At 41.2% G+C, this 19,428-nt stretch overlaps 1 protein-coding gene across 5 annotated transcripts in view; it reads right to left on the bottom strand.

The window, feature by feature from the left end:
- Window positions 1–6,258: 6,258 nt before the first annotated feature.
- Rhea (Talin_middle and talin-RS domain-containing protein rhea) overlaps window positions 6,259–19,428 on the bottom strand; it is a 72,948-nt gene continuing 59,778 nt past the window's right edge. For 4 of the 5 annotated variants that reach the window (XM_076803742.1, XM_076803716.1, XM_076803807.1 and 1 more), the window contains 5 exons: window positions 17,436–19,249; window positions 14,473–16,375; window positions 13,136–13,882; window positions 7,934–8,572; window positions 6,259–6,993 (listed from right to left, as the gene is read on the bottom strand). In XM_076803742.1, coding sequence (XP_076659857.1) covers window positions 6,274–6,993; window positions 7,934–8,572; window positions 13,136–13,882; window positions 14,473–16,375; window positions 17,436–19,249 — 5,823 coding nt within the window. In that variant the 3' untranslated portion in view covers window positions 6,259–6,273. Of the gene's footprint in view, window positions 6,994–7,933; window positions 8,573–10,833; window positions 11,305–13,135; window positions 13,883–14,472; window positions 16,376–17,435; window positions 19,250–19,428 lie in introns of those variants that run through there. The other variant, XM_076803863.1, reaches the window with a different exon arrangement.

The following is a 19,428-nucleotide window of genomic DNA, read 5'->3' as shown; positions in this document are numbered from 1 at the left end:
TAATTCGCCGATCCGTCACGTCGATTATCTAACACCTATTTACAGTTCTTTACCTATCCTCGAAATACTAACAATAATTGCACTAATTGATCACTCGGAACAGGTCTGTCCAACCGTGTCCTATCGCAACTTTCAGAAACGACATTTTTCTCATACGTTTACAACAATCCTCCGACCTTAACTAAAAAGCTCATTTTTCCGTTCAGAAATTTATATTTGAAATTAAATTTTACGTTACCTAAAACGTCGACTAATAGTTAAATTTTATTTTGTTGTTAACCTATGGATCTTTGTGTATTTATGAAAGTTTGTATAACACAAGAAACGTGTATATTAACAAAAATTAATATTTTTATGTTGTTTTCACCACAGGGAATCCTATTCAGTCAATGAAAAAAAGTGTTTTCTCATTCTAATATTCATAAAACGAAGTATAAAAATGAAAATCTCACGTTGATTCATAATTTCATTCATTTTCTTTCACGAAGTATAATATGTAGTATACATAAGCACCAAATTTTGTGGAGAGTAACGCTAAATTTTTAATTACAAATACTTTTATAAATTTTAACCTATCCAAGTACACAAACGTTTCTAAAAGAGCTATACAAAAGTTTTGTTTAAAATTTCTCGCAACTTCTTTGACATTTCTGTCGAATTGGACAGTCCTGACTGGAGATGGTCGTCGATTCGTCGACGAAGTCATCGAAAACGAGCCACCGCCGTTAACGGGGTATTCTGGTCTAGGATCTAAAAAAAATGATTTTTTGAAGTTATATCTACTTCCTTAATCCTTAAGCGGACCTTCAAAATGTACTAGTTAACTTCAAAATTCAAATAAGTATGTACTAGTTTCGAAATGTTCATAATAATTCGATCACTCTCCGTAAAATTTCAAGTGTTTTGGCTTGAAAAAATGTATACATATTGTATACTTGAAATAACAGTAAATATTTGCGTGTAAAAATCAATATAAAAACATTTTCTGATTCCTTTTAAGAAAATCGTGAAGAGGCGTAAAAATGGTACTCTAGACCAGAATATCAGCTGAAGAGGAAAACAAAAATCGCGCAATAGCGGGGAGCAGAGAAACGGTCTTACAGATGAAAGAGGGTACAGATCGAAGCAAACGGATAATTTTCGGAACAACGAAAGACTTAAACAGTAATGTTAATGGCGAAAACAAAAAATGTTAATCGTGGGAGGGAAAGGGTGAAGAAACCGTGGCTCGATGCCGCACGGTACCTCGGAAAGTTAATAAAATTAAATGATATGTTGCTTCTCTTGTTAATCCGTGGTTTTTCCAACTTAAAAATACGATAAATTAAAACTAAATTAAAACGGGCGTGGCTTATCCGCGGTTCTCGACAGTCTCCAACCGTTTACCAAGGAGATGGCTTCAGCTGTTTTTCTTTTTTACAAAGGCATTTCAATTTCAGCCATGAACAGGCAAGCGATTGTATTCCTTACTGGTCGAATTCTTGTAAAAATTTCTTTATCATTACAGTTTAGAAATAGTATTTAAATAGTATTTTAAAAAATCATAGAAAAGCTTTTAGACAATGTCGTCTTCTTCGTAGAAATATTGTTACGTATAACAATTCTTTACTTTCATGTATTGTTACTTCGTTAGTAGTGTGACATTCGTCTTTGTAATTTCCAAATTACAGGAGAACAACTTGTATAGTTAAAAAAAAAAAAAAAGAAGTGCCAAATGACCATCTAATTTTCAACTTGTTACACAAGGCTCGCCCTTCCTTTAACTTCGCTTAGTACAATATTAAATAAATATTATACAATTCGACACTGCAAAAATTCTTCGAATTCGTATTCGGGACGGTTACTGTCCATCTTATCGCGCAGATAATTACTCTTAGAAAGGCTAACTTCGAAAGCACATATTACTATCTAAGGACACTTCACTATCGTTTCATTACGAAGATTATCATACCAAGGCGTGGTTCAGCTACAACGCTGGAACTACGGAGCGCTAAAAGTGATTATTTTATATTACTTAATAACAATAACTAGATTATATTTATTCAAATTCTGCATGATTGGTATACTATAACGAGTATCCAAAGAAACAAATTTGTTAAATAATTCCACGCAAATGCATCTCTGTTATAATCTAATAAAATATAAAATTTGAAATCAGTCATTTCGATAGGCTCCGTCGATCTAGCGTTAAACTGAATTTTAGTTAGCGGACGTAACTTTTTGGTACTTTCGAGTTTGAGATTGCAGTGTACATGTTTTTCGCGGGATCTATGTCATTTACAATTCGAGTATTCGAGTCCTCGAGTTATTGTCACTTGTAGTTCTACCTGCACCCTTATGGCAATCCATGTATTTTAGCCACTAGAAATCGAGACACATTGTGTAGAACAGTCCTGACATTTTCCAAAAAAGGATTTCGCACATTACTTGCTTATTTCGCGCACTATACTCGCATTGTACAGAAGTTTCTCTAAATTTCGCCACAAGAAATTTTAATTGTTTTCCTCCTTAGTTTTTGAGGGAGTATTACATTTTCCTTGGCAAAAGAGAACTCTCTTGTAATGACGCTCTGTAGGGACCAAATCATCCACATCAGAAGCAGTACAGAAGCATTTCACGCTTCTATAGTCGGATAGTCGTGGGTTATCTGAACAATTTATGTTAGACATCGCTTTAAACAAGCAGGTTTGGTCATTTTAACGATCTGCGTTGTACGGGTGTAGTTTATTATTTTTATGTTCGTTGAGTGTTATAATAAGACTGTAGATTTCATGTATGTATGCAAGAAACATCAGTACCGTGAAATACAAAATTGTACTAAAGACGTTGGAAGATTTGAGAACATTGTTTAGTTCTATTTGTTGCAATTGACTTGGAACATCTTTATTTTGCATAAAGATCTGCAGTCGAGTAATAAATTACTGTTACAATGAAAGTCTCCCAAGTTTAGAATCATAAAATACTAACATCCCACTGTCCATTACTTCTGTCTCTTAATCTGTACTATTGATTGTCTAGCGGCAAATAGAAAACATGTAAAGTTGTAAAAAAAAGTTACTTTTCATTCATGAGAGTTGGACGTTTGTAAATGTTCCCTTTGAAACTGCTATGAAATTAATTGACATCTACGGTTCCAAGCGGTCAGCCCCGCGATTAAGTCATTTTAGTGGAGTTCACGTAGCATAAGTGGCTGACTCTGCATGACCAAGTGACATTTTTCTGACTATAGGTCTTATTTATCGAGGTGAAATGCCTCTAAAAATCGTTGACTAACTTCAAGATCTTAGAAATCAGTATTACTAACGTTCTCCAAGCGTGAACAGCCTCGATTAAAAAATTCAGATCAGTCCCCAATCTATACTTTACATACTTCGGTCAATGAAAAATTCGAAATCTCATCAAATGCTACTAGTTAATCCTCTCTGCATCAACAGGGTAGACAGAATTTGGGTATCGCTGTTAATCTTTGGCTGTTATTTCTCGCTAAAACTACGTAAAAATTCTGGCATGATACGAGTTACGTTTTGAGTGAGAATAGCCAGAGACCCCTAAATCTATGCCCATAATGAAGCAATAACGAGCAACTTCTCGTTGAAATTCTATGTTTCTTAAAAAAATGCCGCTTGCTGTTAGATATTGTAGGGATGTGAGTGTGACTGAGTCAGTACAGTACGATCCTCAGTCACAAATGAACCATAACTTGGACCAGCTGCAGGCAACAACGCACAGCATCAGTCAGCTCTCTGTAGACAGACAAAACTTGGTCAGTCCCGAGAAGGTTCACTCTACGCAGAGCACTCTGGAAAGAAAGATGAAGGACAGCTATCGGTCAGCTATGGAGAGCCAGTATGGATCGGTGGAGAAGAAGTACAGCGACAGTCAGTACGACAGAAGGTACACCCCAGAGAGTCCCTATTCGATGGACAACAAGTTGATCGCTGAAAGTAGCCCTGGCCAGTTCAGTTCGATCGAGAGGAAGATCAATCAAGAGAGCTATAGCACCATGGAAAGGAAACACATGGACGGACCGTACCCGCCTGTGCCCACTATGACTTACGCCCAAGTGTCTCCCACACGGAAGGTCTTCCAAGAGCAACAGCAGCAACACGTTTATGACAAATACCCCCAGGATCATCATTACTCTACCGACGAACGGCCTTACGAGCAGAAGTCCTACTCACCCAGCCAGGAACATAAATATTACACCGATTCCGTGGACAGATTCTCGGGTCACAGTCCTTTGAGCACTTTCCGCTCGGAAAAACACTCCGAGTCGCAGCGATTCGGTGGCCTTCCTCAGAACCAGACCTTCAAGAACATCGAGACGAAGGTGGTACCCGGTGGCAGACTAGAGACCATCACGACCAAGGTGTACTCTTCAACACCCGGAAAGACCACCACTAGTTCCAACTTCGAAACCACGGAGGAAACTAAAGAGTACGCGACCTCCAGCAATGAATTATCCACGTTCAAAGCTGTTGAAAACGACACGCACGAAGAACGCATGATGAAGCAGTCAAGGACGCACAAGGTCACTGAGAAGAAGACCGAGAAGAAGATAGTCACTTTGACCATGTACAACAGCCCAGACTCGAACTCGAAGATCTTCCGGGTCAAGGAGAAGTAACCACGATAATAGCAGAAAAGATAAGCATCTTGAATATGGTGCTCTAGAATAGGTATAACTCTTCCTCACGCTGGAATAGGGGATGGAGACTGCATCATCTTGGCTCTTCGATGCGCAAATGAGCTAATAAGTTTACGACCAGATTCTTTGTAATATTGTGTACAAGAGGAAGGAATTCTCCCCGAATGGAAATCCAATTGTTATCACGCGTTTTGATATGACGAACTGCGGTTGTCCGACTCGAGGTCGAATCGAACGAATAGTTTGAGGTGTTTCGTTCAGCATTTGAACATCAATCGTTGATATTCTTGTTTGTATAATAGATGAAAGTGAGCACCGTGAAGCTGCGTCTTCGCTGTCGCAATAACGAGAGCAACTCTCTGTCGTCTTCTGTTGCTACATGTTTCAAAATATTGCCATCAAATGTTAGTTTATAGCATTAACATTTTGTCCAAGCTGAAACAACGTTAAGTCGAGGAACATTTTGCTTTTGCTTTAGTTTCGAAGCTGAACTTTTTGGAAGATTTGCTCCTCGCACCTAGCTACAGCATTTATTGTTATCAGCGATAAAATAGGAAAAACGGGTGAGTTTTTGTACAATTGAACAAATCAGATCGATTTTTCGTTTGTCGTTACTATATTCGCTTTAACAAGTCAATTTTATAATGCTAAGTATTTTAATGTATCTGTTGGGACGCAACGAAATGCGAGACCCATAAAAGAGTTCTCAGACAGAAATACAATCACTGCGACCATCCGCAATAAATTACCTCAAGGAGCGAAAACCCTTATGCCCGACGCGACGGGACTCTTCCTAGACTCTCGAATGCCAGAACAGAAACAATCAAAGACTGCGCCTGGTCAATGTCGAATCCTAAAAACCAACTTCCTCCCAATAACATTCAGCACACGCAACGCCAAGCACTTCGAACCCCGACCATAAATTAGTCTAAGGGTCGAAGAGTCGTGAACCCGAAGCGACGGGACTCGTCCGAGTTTTCCACGCATTTTAGGACAGCGCGTCTGGAAAATCTCACCATCCTCTCACCCCCATTCTCTCCTCTCATTTTACCACCTCCACCATACAATTACAGCCCTTAAATATCCATCTTTGCGAGCGCGTCGCCAGTCTTCAGCAAATCTTCCGGCACTTTAAACATACACTCCTCGTTTCCGCTACATGTTTTGTACACGTTACCGTTATTAAAGTTATTGTTATTAACAAGTTGTTGAAGTAACACTCAAAACACCTCACCTCTTACAAATAACCGAGCGCGGCTTTAATTAATCGCGACGGAGTGATCGACGTGAGGAAAGCCGAAATCACTGGTCTTTCCCGTCCATGCACGAGCAAGTACAGTATCTTTGCGAATCAGTCCGCAAAGCGTACAGCCTGAAAGAACATCTGTTTCTGTCGTTATTGGGTCCAAATATTTTCTATTTTTCTTCGACTTCCATTGTTACAAGTGGAAACATGGAACAAGCAACGATATTTGTTGCTGGCAGAAGAAACAGGAGGGAACGTAAAACAATATTGTAGGATCTCGGGAAAAATGAGGGCACCGCCGCCGCGGGAATCGAACCCGCGACCTCACTGGTGGTAGCCGATCGACCAACGCCGCTCACCCACGGAACCCTCCCGTTCTTCACGAGCTCCTATATACTTTTGATGTGAGGGTCCTGATCCCACAGTACGTTCTGGTCTCGTACTTCGTGGTGTAGCTCTCGTAACCGCTCTGTTCGCCTTCGTTGTCGGTGTCAGCCATGTCCGGTCTGTTTTTGTATTTGGCCTGGCGAATCGCTGTCAGCCTGCCTCTAGCTTCTTCAAGCTCTCGCTCGATACGCAGCACTTCTGACCTGGCGTTGATCTCCTGAGCGATGCCACCGACCATTCTGCGATTCAGAACCAACGATCGCTCCTCTTCCTGTTGGATAGCTTGCTGGGCAGCCCTCACCAGGTTGTCCGTAGACCTTTTCACCGCGTTTCCAGCTGCTTGCAGACGTTTCGTGCTATCGCTATCGGGATCAGCTTTCACCTTACAAGCTACTAACAACTGCGCAGTGCTGCTGGCAACCTGCTTCGCGCTGGAGATCAACTTTTCCTCGGAACTGACACCTTGTACCAACGCGTTTGCCGATTCCACGAGACTATGCGTTGCGGCTGCGACCATTCTAGCGGCTGATATCAAACCTTCGGACCATTGACCATCGTCGGAACTTGTCAGAGGTGTCCTAGAGACCTTGCCCGTTGCTATCAGCTCTTTCTGCGCCGCGCTCGCTGCTTTAATAAGGGCCGATGTTGCGGCAGCGATGGATTTTGCCGCTTCGAGGATCATCTCGTCAAAGTTCATGTCTTCGTTGGCCTCCTGTAACATGTACGATCAAGTTAAAGTTCATATCTTGAAGTTGATTACTTGATAATTTAAGAAGTTGATAACTTAAAGTTAACAATTTGGGATACTTAACCGTTCTGCGAGCAATTGGGTATCTGTGTATCGACTTTTCAAATTTATAGTTGTTCTTGTGAAAATGCTATAAAGTGCATGTTATCGCTTCGCGTTATGTTATGCGCGCTATTTTATGCGGCCGCTACAAGTAATAGAATAGATTTCTTTTTTCTTTGCGATCTCGACATTTCGATGATCGTTAAAAGTAATATTTTATCTGCACTTTATAGCATCGAAAATTTCACATAGCAATATAATACATGTATCAAATATTGTTCCTACTTTTCCCCACAGTAGGTATAAGCTCACAGTTTGATTTATGTGAAAGAGGAACCTTGACGTTTTGCTTACAACTAATTTAAACCTGCGATCCTTACCTTCGACGAACGTTCGTTGATTATTCCAATCACCGTAATAATATGTTTGATTCCTGGTCGATTATTAGAAAACAACCAAGAATATCAAACATATCTTACGGGAATCAGATCATATATTCCAGTCCTTCGCCTTCGCTTATAATCGAGGTTCTACGATATCGCGAATTAAACAAGTTAATGTGATCCAAATTGTGTCGTGTTCGATCTAATTTTAATCAGAAAAATGTCAGAAATATGTTGGTAAATTGATTTTGGTTGAAAAACCAAAAGTACATTTACACTTTTACACACAGTATTAATAATTAAAACGATTTTCTAATAATTCTCTTCCGAGATAATCAAATAATCAAAAACAACCTTGCACAATGTACTACATTGGTATTTTCTTTCAAACAATGTCCACTAGTCGATAACGTCATACTATGTCCTATGCAACGGTGACGTAAAAAGATTGCAGTCGAAAACGTTCGACGATAACTCACCTGGATGCTTCTTCGGGGTCTCAAACTAGCCAGCTTCTTGGCAGCGGCATCGATGCTGGCAGCAGCACCCAGCAGCTCGTTCTCCGCGATGACAGTCGGGTCATCAGGGTCTACCCAATCGTTACCCTTGAGCAACTCGGCCACAGCCACCAGTTCGGTCACACTCTGAGCGATCTTCCTCGATATCGGCACCAGAGTGTGTTTAGCATCTCCAGACCTGGAGGCTATTTGCAGGATCGCTTGTAGCAGCTCCCTGTAGTTCATCGCCACATCGTGGCCAGCCTGAAGAGTCCTGTCTCTGAGCTCAGCAGTTTCGGCGCAATTGTAGGCTGCACCCTTGCAGATGGTCAACATGTCGCTGATGGCCTTGCGCACCATGTTCGCCGCCGCGATTATGTCATCTTGCTTGCAACTGTTCCCTGCTGCGACAGCTTTTCCGGTTGACATAGTGATGCTCTTGGTGCAGCGGACCAGGTCTTCTGGAGTCACGTTCATCTTCTGGGTCTCTGGCGTGTTCAAAGCACGGATCTCTTGAGCGATCGCCTCTATGGTTGATTCGAGAGCTCTGGTACCACGCGTGTGCTCGTCTTCAACAGCTTTCACGGTCTTCAGCAAGGATGTCACGTTTGTCACCATCACCTGAACAAGAAACGGAGATATGAGATTAAGAGTGTCTCTTTGCTAGACGGTTGTTGCTAGAGAGTTGTCTGCTGATAGTCTGGCTACTGTTTCTGGTGTACTAAAGTAATTCAAAGCGTCATCGAAATTTTACGTTTAGGAATTGTGTTGCGTGGGTAAAGATTCGTGTGGGTCTTGATTGAACGTGGTCCATGGGTTTCTGGCATTTGGAGGTAGTATGGCTACTTTTAAGTACTTTTAGCTGTAATTTTGCTCTTTTATTCCTTGCTTAACGTAAGGATAAGAACTATCGTGAAAGAGATATTTATCTCTTTTATAATTATTACATGAGAAATATAATAGGAAATAAGAATGTCTTGATAGGAGAACAAAAATACTTAATAGAACAGTTCATTTTCGATAATGTAAATTAAAATTTGAAACGTATTTTTATATCCGAGGTTTAATAATTTGACTATTGTGAAGACAACTAGATTGTGCATCATGATTATACATATAAATTCCCACTTTTGTCGGACAAAGAAATCAATTTTGTGAAAAGTTTTATTATGCCAAATTTTACTCGATAGAACTCGCTATAAATGCATAAAGAATTGCAATATGATAATAACAACGAACAAACCACAGTCGTGTGTGGTTGTTCTTAAAAAGAAACAAACATAAGAAAAGAAACGACATTTCATCCAATTGACAGAAATCAGTGGAGCCTTTCACAATTTAAACAATATATGTATAACAATCGTTTTAGGAGGTTAATGCATGTTACGTAGAAATAATTATGTCAGACGTACGATTCAAAGAGATGTCAGATTCTGCTGCAGAAGAATTCTCGGAGTGTGGAAAGTTACTCGTGTTAGCGAAAGTTATTAAAATCAAACAGAACCATTCAGGAGAATTAAAAAGTGAGTATCAAGGTAATTACAGAAGAAGAAATTAGAAAACGCTTTCTTCATTAGTAGGAAATAGTTGCAGTCCACATTGTTCAATAGTACTTTTTAACAAGTTAATTACAATACACTTTATTTATATGTATTCGTATAAGTTGTTTAGAATGTTCACAAGTACCAAAAATTTATTTTTATATCGTATGACCAAATTAGAAGTTTTTTAGTTATTATAGCTCCTCTGCAATAGAAGAATAATTAAGAATGTTAGTGAATATTGGGTTGTCTAAAAAGTATTCTTGCCTATTTTAAGATATAAAGACAAATTTCGCATTAAATTTAACAAAACAGAAGTATCTTTGGTTTTATCTGCTAAAGTATAGTATTATAATTAATTTAGTAATATTTTTATCGATGACTATACCGAAAGAAGATAGAACTTGTGTTCACCCCAAAATTGAGGAAGCTAAAATAATATTACTAATTGCTTAATCTTATGAAAATTATTACGATTACTAAAAATGTTTTATGCGATCATTTTAATAGTAGATAAATGATTAATTAATTCACTTTCCGTTAGTTGACGAAGCAGCAGGCACGGTGCTGTTATAATGGTTAATGCATACTTGCAAGTGAAATGTACGTACCTAATGTTGCTTTTTTTTAAAAATCCCTGTCGCGGATAATTAATGAACTCGCACAAAGGACTAATGTAAAAGATCAATGATTTATTTCGATACAAAAGAAAAGGAAAGAAAACAACAGGATGATATACGGTACAAAGTAAAGTAATACTGAGACTAAAGCACGATACAATTGTTTGCGTAGTAAAAAATAAAGAAAGAAAGGATATAGCAGAAGCGTATCACGTTACTACCGTTCGACTACTGTTATCTTCAATCTTCGACTACAAAGACTATTATAAAATATAAATGCGTCGACAATCGTTGCATCGATAGGATCAAATTCTGGGAGAATTGTGAAATGCAAATTTGCATGAAAATCCGACGTCAAGTTTGAAGAAAATGCAACTGGTTCTGTTCAATAAAAGTTTCAGTTCAGGCTCATACTTTTTTTTTAAACAGAAAACGATCTGACAGATGTTCTCACGCTATCGTACTAGACAACGAATAAAACATTATATAGACAACTTTTTACATTAAATAATGAGATGACTCAGATTCAAATTTTACAAACATTCATTTACGTTAAACGGGATAATAATCAAAATCAACAGTGTTATTGTTGACACCGTGAACGTCATCCCCGAAAAACCTTGTTTATGTAAATTGCTGAATCTTTTCTTATGTTCATAAACATGATTTTATATATGAACGAAATTTTAAAGATGGAGCCTGGTCTTGTTGTCCCTAGATATTTGCAAGGTAAAGATTAACAGTCAAATAACAAGTGAATAAAACATGGTTTTACGCATGAACAAAATTGTATAAAGGGAGCTTACTCTTGTTGTTCCTAGGCATTGACAAGATAAAGATCCGCAGGCAAATAACAAGGGAATAATAAAGTATGGTTTTATGTATGAACCAAATTTTTAAATTCGAGCCAAGTAAATCTTCTTGTTCCTAGGTGCATGCAACTCCTTAAGTTGAAACCCCCCGAAAATTGAACCGGTCGTAAGATCGACAAAGATCGCGATTAAACCGAAGATCAAGGCTTCCGCTACATGAGCAACAGCAAATCGGAAGTTCGCTGAGACGGTTGTTCGCTCTCGGAGGCTGATAGCAGACGAATCAGCTCCTCCTCTTGATCGGACACGAACCACTCGGACTCCGAGCCGCCGACGTCGCTCAGAGGCACCAGCTGCTGGTGTAGCTGCTGTTCTAACACCTATCCGAATCGGCCAGACCGATATCGTCAATGAAACACACATTAAAGTCCACCGTACGTGACAAAATCTTTCACTACGTATTCGATTGTAAATCTAATCATCATCATCAACATCATCAACAAGCATAAACAAAGCCGTAGTAGAGTGCTCTCTTTTACCGATGGAAGCAAATAATCGGTTCTGCCTTGCACAGCCTCTACAATACGTTCCATTAAAGGAAACACAGACCGAGTATGTCACACACATGAAAGAAAAGATGGAAAACCGAACGAAGGAGAAGTGCAAGGTGGACTTTAATAGCGTGAACATGTGGTCGTGGCGAACGACGATCATCGCCATTTTCAATGGCAATCGCAAAACTTTGGTACATACAATGTGTCTCGTGAGTGAGATATCGTCGAACTTGAGTATGCATTTTTTGGCTTTTGCTTTATTCTTTCTTTTTCTTTATCGTAGCAGAACGTCAATGAAGAAGTCGGTTAGAGGCAGTAAACAAATCGGTCGATTAAAGTCCACCCAAAAAAAAAAAGAAAAGAAAATACGGGGGAGTTGAGCCGTGGTTAAGTGCGAAGTTCGGATTTAGTGCGTTAACGAGACAACAGTGAGACACTGTTAGATTTGCGACAACTGGGATTTTACGCTTCACGCGTGGTTCGTCCCTGTTAATGTAGTCATTGGTTATTGTTAATGTTTAGTTAAGCGTTTCTCAGCCTGTCCTTCGGATCCACGATTATCGACAATGATTCTTGATAATTAGACAGCGGATTTTGTGCTTTTATGAGAAAAGGAGTCGGTGTAATTTAAAACTATATACGTATCAATTTTTCACAACTATCTTTGCTGTAATTACTAGAGGAAAGTTGCCAAATGCGTGCGTGCTGGTCACCTAAATCGTAATATTTCGAAACTTTTAAATAATTCAAAACAATTTCTAACAATTTCAGGAAAATCAATGCACAAATGATGGCATTAAATACGAGCACAATTTTGCTTTTAACCTCCTATACATATTTATTATTTAATAAGATTGAAAATCAAGTCTCACAATTTAAAATGATCGAATATTGCAAACATTGTTCCATTCTTTCATTTGCATTTTGTGAATATTATACGTAAAGAATACTTATTGTTAAAAGAATTAACACTGATGAACGAGTAACCATGTTAACCTAATCAGTCCTATCTTCAACGAAAAATAATTTCTGCTAAAACCACGTTGAGTCGTTTACCGTTTATATTGTCCAAATTCCGCTTAATTATTAATCATTACTAGACTGCGGATTTTACGCATTAATGATTAAAATTACTAGGTGCAACTTATAATAGCAAAAAGATTAAAATAATTCAAAAGTATTTTAATAGAGACCAGTCTTAACTTGTTGAGATTATTAACCCACCATGATTCAATTTTTTCAAGTTTGAACAAATAGTGAAACAGTATTGTATTATCTGAAAAGCATTTGAAAAATATGTAAATCGCAATAAACAAATTCTTTATCAAAGAACAGATTCAGTATCAATAAAACAGAAAATGTTTATTTTACATAAAGATCCGTAGTGTAACCATTATGTCCTGTATCACCTACCATTGCTTCCCCTCGAACACGGGATTAATAAAATTATGTTTAGTCACAAACAAACACATGTACCCTCAAGAAAAGCTCTACTTCCTGGTATCTCGATGTTGCCATTCGGTTACAGGCCGCTTCCACTCAAGCCGTCTCAGTGTCAGTTAATACTAAGCCAACAACAACAGGAGACTCCTCGTCCAACATTGAAGTGAATACGAACGAAGCAACAAAAATTTTACTAGAGAAACGGGATAATTACCTTAGCGGAGTCCTTCAGGTGTGCCATGCTTGGATCATTGATGGGTTTGCCGCTGGCAGCTTTGGTAGCATGTATGAGGTCACCAAGAGCAGAAGCAACATCCTTTACGGCATTGATAAGCATCACCTGGGCTTCAGGATTTTGGCTACCCAAGCTAGCAGCTCCATATTTCACAACTTCAGCCAGTTGGACAATCGTCGATACAGCATTCTGCGCAGCAACAGCTAATTGTTCTTGCGAGGACGCAGCGCCCGCAACGAGCGTCTTAGTATCCTCTACCAGAGCTTTGGCTGTCTTCAAGATGTTCTCTCTGTGATCGGCAAAAGTGTCGCCCTCGTTCTCCGCGTACAATGTTCCAGCAGTGGCGAACATAATCGTGGTATCCAGGTCTCCGATGATCCCCGATACTGTGCTGGCTGCGTTGATGCAAGCTTGCGTGCCCCGGGAACCTGCTTGAAGCGCGGCTAACACCTGCGAAACCTTCTCCGTCACGTTCTTGCTGTGTTCCGCTACTTCTCTCTGAGCGTAAGCATCGCCAGGCGAAATTTGACAGGTTCCAGCAGCTCGTACAATGTCGGCGCAAGCTCGACCAAGCTCTTGCACACCTGTGCGAAGTCTTGCAGATACATCAGCGTTGGATGCTGCTGCTGAAGCACCAGAGGTGTCGCGAGCCAGTTGCATGTACTTGTGGGAGATGTCCACTGCGAGCGGACCGATCCTGGCCACGTCGGTGCTGGACTTTGTTGACTAGAATTTGAAGAAATGAGACATTAGGATTTGATTGTGGTGGCCTGGACAAATAAGTAGATCGGAATCTTATATTACTTGCTGAACAATCACCTAACCAGTTAGCATGAGTCAACATAATTAAATTGGTAACGGTTCAATTAGATTCAATAAGAAGATTAACCTCTTAAGTGGCTATGACGGATATAATCGGCATCACTATGTGTATTACAGAATGCCCATGACCTACGTATTTGCATAAAATTAAATAATGTGAAACACTATGCCCAAGTCGAATATACTCGCTTGCGTGTAATAATAATACTAATAATACTAAAAATAACAATAACAACAATAATAATAACTATGTTTTTTATAATATTTCTAACGCTTGCGTATGACAACTAGCAGCGGAAAAAAACTCGCCACTAAAGAATTCACTTCGCATAACGAAACAAGCCACTTAAGAGATTAACATGCATACAAAGTATGTATAAAACGTAATTAAAAAAATTGTTAAGTAAATCTCTAGGTGTGCATAAGCCCCACTGACTGTGCAACAGATGTAAACGTCCACTTTCTCGGGGTTAAAGAAGTTATCAATTGTTTACCATCTCTTGTGCCAGTCGCGCAATCTCCTTAGCAGCCTCCACCATCCTGGTCTGATAGTCCACATAAGAATCAACCGTATCAATAGTAGACATCCTATGGTCCTCTAACCTGACCATAGCCCGCGAGATAGTATCGATCAGCCCGGTGACAATGCCATTCGAAGTAGAAATGGTCTCCAAAGTATTTTGCAACTCCTGCAGCGCATCTTTCATAGACTCCACAGTTTCGTCCACCTCTGTATGCAACTTGATGGCCTTCGGGTTACCCCCGGTCTCCTTAGTTACACAGACAAGCTGCAGAGCAGATTCGGCAACGGTTTTCGTTTGATCAAGTAGCACCATTTGTTGTTTCGATTGTACCATGTTCGAGGCAGCACCAATGGCTCCAGTGACCAAAGGTTCGCAGTACAGCGCCACTTGGCTGACAGCGTGGCCTACGTTCTCAGCTTCGTATTTAGCAGCCATTCGCAAAGGCTCCAGTTTCTCGCGCAATTCGCTCGCACTGCTCTCCATTTGATCAGTGAATCCTTGAACGGTGTTCTCCCGTCGCGGTGTCAGCGCCTGTGACACCGCGCTGAGCGAAGCAGCGTCCAACTCTCTAATCCTGGCGGACAATTTATCAATGGCCGCATCGCATTCCTTTTGTCCTGGTGCTTTATCTCTAATAGATGCAACTAGGGACTTAATAGAGTCGCTAACGCTCTTGCTGTGATTTGCTAGCAGCTGCCAAGTCGGAGGATCCTTGGGACTAACAGCCAAGCTCTTTGCTGCTCGCACCATGGCACAAGAGCCATCGATGATAGCCTTCCCCGCGCTAGTAATTGGCTCTTGAGCAGCCCTAGCAGCGATGGATATCTTAGCAGGCTGACTGGCGAACTCGGGCGACCCCGCGAAGGTACATAAATTATCAACTGCTTCTAGAAGAGGTATCGTGGCCTCGCCGCACTTGTCCCTGTTAGCTTCGGAATAATTCTGGTCGAGTGCCTTGATCTCCTTCACTAGAGCGGATGTGGAGTTGGCAACGTCCTTAGCCGACTGAACGAAGTGTCTCTTGGCGACCGGATTGCTGGTCTTGTTGGATGCTTCTCGGCAAGCGTTACATAGCGCGCTCGTGTACTTTGCGATCATGGTAGCGGCTGAGAGGACCTGTTGCTCGGTACTGGTTGGGTTTCCAAGACTCTGGCAACCGGTGTGGATGGCTTGCGCGGCTCTCAAGAACTGAGCTTGGTCTACGAGACCTGGTTTGCCAGCGACTGAAGATGGGTCGCTCACACCTGCCAGGTACGCTGCTTGAGCTGCTGCTTCTATGAGGCCACAGACGGACGAGGAGACTCCTCGAACGGCTACAGAGAACTGCTCGTGTTCTGATTTCTTAGCGTGATTGGCTATGCCTGTCATTCCATCGCCAAGGCTCTTGCTTTTCTCCATGACCGTTTCGAGACACTCGAAGTATGACGCGTCGGATATAGGCTCGCTAGGGTTGTCCAACAGAGATCGCATCGACTGGATGTTTCTAATAGCATTGTCGCACTCATTTTGCCCAGGTGCAGCAGATGTACAAACGTCAACGAGGTAATTGATGGAATCGGTTACTGCTCTAGCAGCAGCAGATAGCTGGTTCTTTGCATTCGGCGCGCTGGGGTCAGCGGCCACAGTTTTAGCAGTTACCAACAGCTTGCTCGATGTCATACTGACGTTCTTCAAAGAGACCACCATCTGACTGCGGGTGTCGATCGTCGTTTGACCAGCCATTTCCATTCCAACACCTAATAGGTCTCCGAAAGCATTCGTGAATTGTTTCGAAGAGCTTGCAAGTTGCATTGGAGAACGCACGGATGAGACCACGCTCGAGGAAGCGTCATTTAGGTTTGCGGCTGCGTTGTTCAAATCGGATTGCAGTTGTCTGTAAGAGGTAAATTGGTAGTGTCTTTTATATATGCATTAGTTAGATACGTTTAGCTGGAATTGTAAGGATTCAAGTTTAATAATTAAACTGCGGATCTTTATGTATTTCCTGATACTTGTAAAATTATGAGATATAATAAAATCTTGATATTGACAGACTTTAATATTTTTACTTTATTTCTATTATAAGGTAACCTTTGGATAGCGAAATCCATTTCTCCTTATTTTAATTTATATAAAATAATGTAAAACGGAAATTTCCATGGAATTTTTATTTATTCGCGAACTCTCAACAAACATATTTTAGTTTGATGCATCTAAATTAGAAGTATTGTTTTAAGTTGGTCAATCTGAGGCAGCATTGTTACATATGTACAGTTTCTCAAATGAAAATTTTGAACAGTAGCGAATATTTCACTAGTAGTTAAATGTAAATGATGCAAGATTTTTAATGAATTGTTTTATAGCAACAGCTATTACATTGGTGTAATATACTAGCTTCTTTCGAGATTACAATTTGGAAAAAATTATTATACTTCTTTAGAATATAACAGACTATCATCTAAAAAGCTTACTAATCAGCTTCTTCCGGTACCTAAAGCGTTAATAGTTATAATAGTAGTCAATAATTTATGTATTGAGTTAATGTAGAAATATTTTAATTATGTATTATTTAACATGTTGATCTCTAAATTTTTGTGTAAAACTTCCTAAAAATGTGAGCTTGTAGAGTAAATATTCATATTTGATGTTACTTACGATTACACCAGATTGTAATGAAAATGATCAATAGTGCCGATAAATGAAAATATGAAATGGTTGTTGAATCTAAAAACGGTTATCTTTGACCATTAATTCCAAATCTTCTAAATATTGATAGATTTTTGAAGTAACATGTTTCAACACTCAATGCCAACAGTCATTCAAATTTACTAACAATTATCGCTAACCATTCAAATGTATGTCAGCAAACGATAATTGAAACGAGAACCAATGAGGTAAGAAACTATCGCACTTCAAGATAACAACGCCTTTATCAAAGACACAAACAAACTCACCCATAACTCTTGTTGGTTTGCGGGTATTCGTTCATGCAGAGCACTTGCGTCATGTCCTCGATATTCTTGATCGCATTGTCGACGTCTCTCTGACCAGGTAAGCAGGAGACGCACTTGTTCAAAGAGTTCGACACGTCTTTAGCAACGGAAGCCAAGTTAGCTTCGTTATCAGGATTATCTGGCATCTTCAGGGCTCGTCTGGCTTCTTTGACAAGGCACAGCGACTTCAGGACAACGTCATCCGCCGTCATCAGCACCTTCTTCTGCGTTTCAGGTTGATCCGACGTGGCGGCCACGCCTCGAACAGCATAAGTCAGGTCCTTCAACAAAGAGGCTGTCTCTCTGGCGGCGCTTCCGGTGTAATTCTCGTTTCCTTGTTTGGCAGCAGACAAGAGTCGAGCCATCGCGAATCCGACATTCTTCGAGGTAGCGCCCAACCGAAGAGCGGTGGATTCCGTGGTCTCGTCCGGTAGGGGTCTCAAGGACGCGGCTTCGACAGCTCTATAAAACTCGGCCAACTCGTCCTTCAGACTGTTGATTAATTCCTCAGCAGCGTCCAGCTCTAAACCGCCGCAGGCTTCTCTAGCACGAGTCACAGCAGACCTCAAGTCCGTCAAAGTAGTGCCCAACTGCTGAGAGGTGTTGTTCAACTGCAATGCCGAGGCTTGATCAGTGACTGTTGGTAGGACCGCTCTAGCGGATTTGACTACAGAGTTTCCAGGCTGCAGGAACTGTTCGGACGCGTCGATCAGGTTCAATTGTGCCGTGGAGTTATCTGGCTGCGCTTGTGTACCCTTCACGCCTGCCACTAGGTGTGGTATTTGCTGCATCATGGTTTGGCATTCTGCGGTTAATTCCTTCTGACTAGACGGGTTAGTGTTGTGGTGCGCGACTCCGGCAGTAGCAGCAATGCATTGAGTAGCGGTAGAAGCAGCCTGTTTAGCGCAAGCTTCCAACCTAACGATCAATTTCCTCCTCAAAGCCGGAGTGGCAGCCGCGGTTGTCGCTGCTCTGAGCTCCTCCGCAGCCTGGCGCAATTGGTCCTGCATCTTGGCGTCATGGGGACTGCTAGCGCACTGTCTGGCTGCCTCCACCATCTTCGCAGTGGCGTCAGCTAGCACTTTCGCTGCAGCCAATAGTCGACACTGCTGCTCCGAGTCTGTCTGCCTCTCTGCCTCGCCTTTTATGCTCTGGATCAATTGGGCGGTTGCTTGACCGACTACCCTCGCCTGCCTGACCATCTCGCCGGCGTCTCCAGTGCTGGCAAACAGCTTATCCGTTGCTACCAGTATCGTCTCTACCGCTCCCTCTTGCACTGTCTCTTTGGCACGTTCTCCTCTCGTGGCTGTCTTTATGTGGTTCAGCAGGTCGTTCAAGGTCCTGCTGACTTCGGCGGCTGCTGCGCTCAGTTCTTTCAGGAGGTTGTCGTCGTTACAGGTCTCGTTGCACACTTCGACCAAACCTTCGACTGCTCTTGTCACTTCTCTGACGGCGTTCATCAGCTGCGTCTGGCAAGCTGGGGATTGTAGGGTTGGTGCCACGACCTTGGCACACGCTACCAGCTGCGACGTAGCTAGGGCACATTGCGTGGCAGCGGATATCACGCGGTTTTGTGTTGCTGAATCTTCGCAAGTGGCTGCTATGTTCTTCGCTTTGAGCACCAACGCGGCAGTCGAGTTAGCTACCGCCTTTGCCAGAGCGAGCAACATGTCCTGTAGCTCCCGGTTCGAGTCATTCTCTTCTCCAATGGTTGTTAATACTTGATGCGAAGCCTCGCCCACGCGAGACGCAGCGTTAAGCAGGCTCTGTCTCGGCTGGAAGGTACATACGAATAATTAGTTTTAGGGAGGTTATTGTTAAGAAATGATTCTGGCGTGGCGGTAGAAAAATTAAGTAAACTTTGAGACATTTTCTCGATCTCAATGAATTGAACTATGGTTCTAATCATTTTTCTGTTAATTGTTGTATATAAAATCTATGCAGGAAAATTGCT

Source organism: Halictus rubicundus, chromosome 1 (genome assembly GCF_050948215.1).
Source record: "Halictus rubicundus isolate RS-2024b chromosome 1, iyHalRubi1_principal, whole genome shotgun sequence".
NCBI lineage: Eukaryota > Metazoa > Arthropoda > Insecta > Hymenoptera > Halictidae > Halictus > Halictus rubicundus.
Note: the sequence above shows the minus strand (reverse complement) of the source record. Positions and strands in the feature narration are given on the sequence as shown.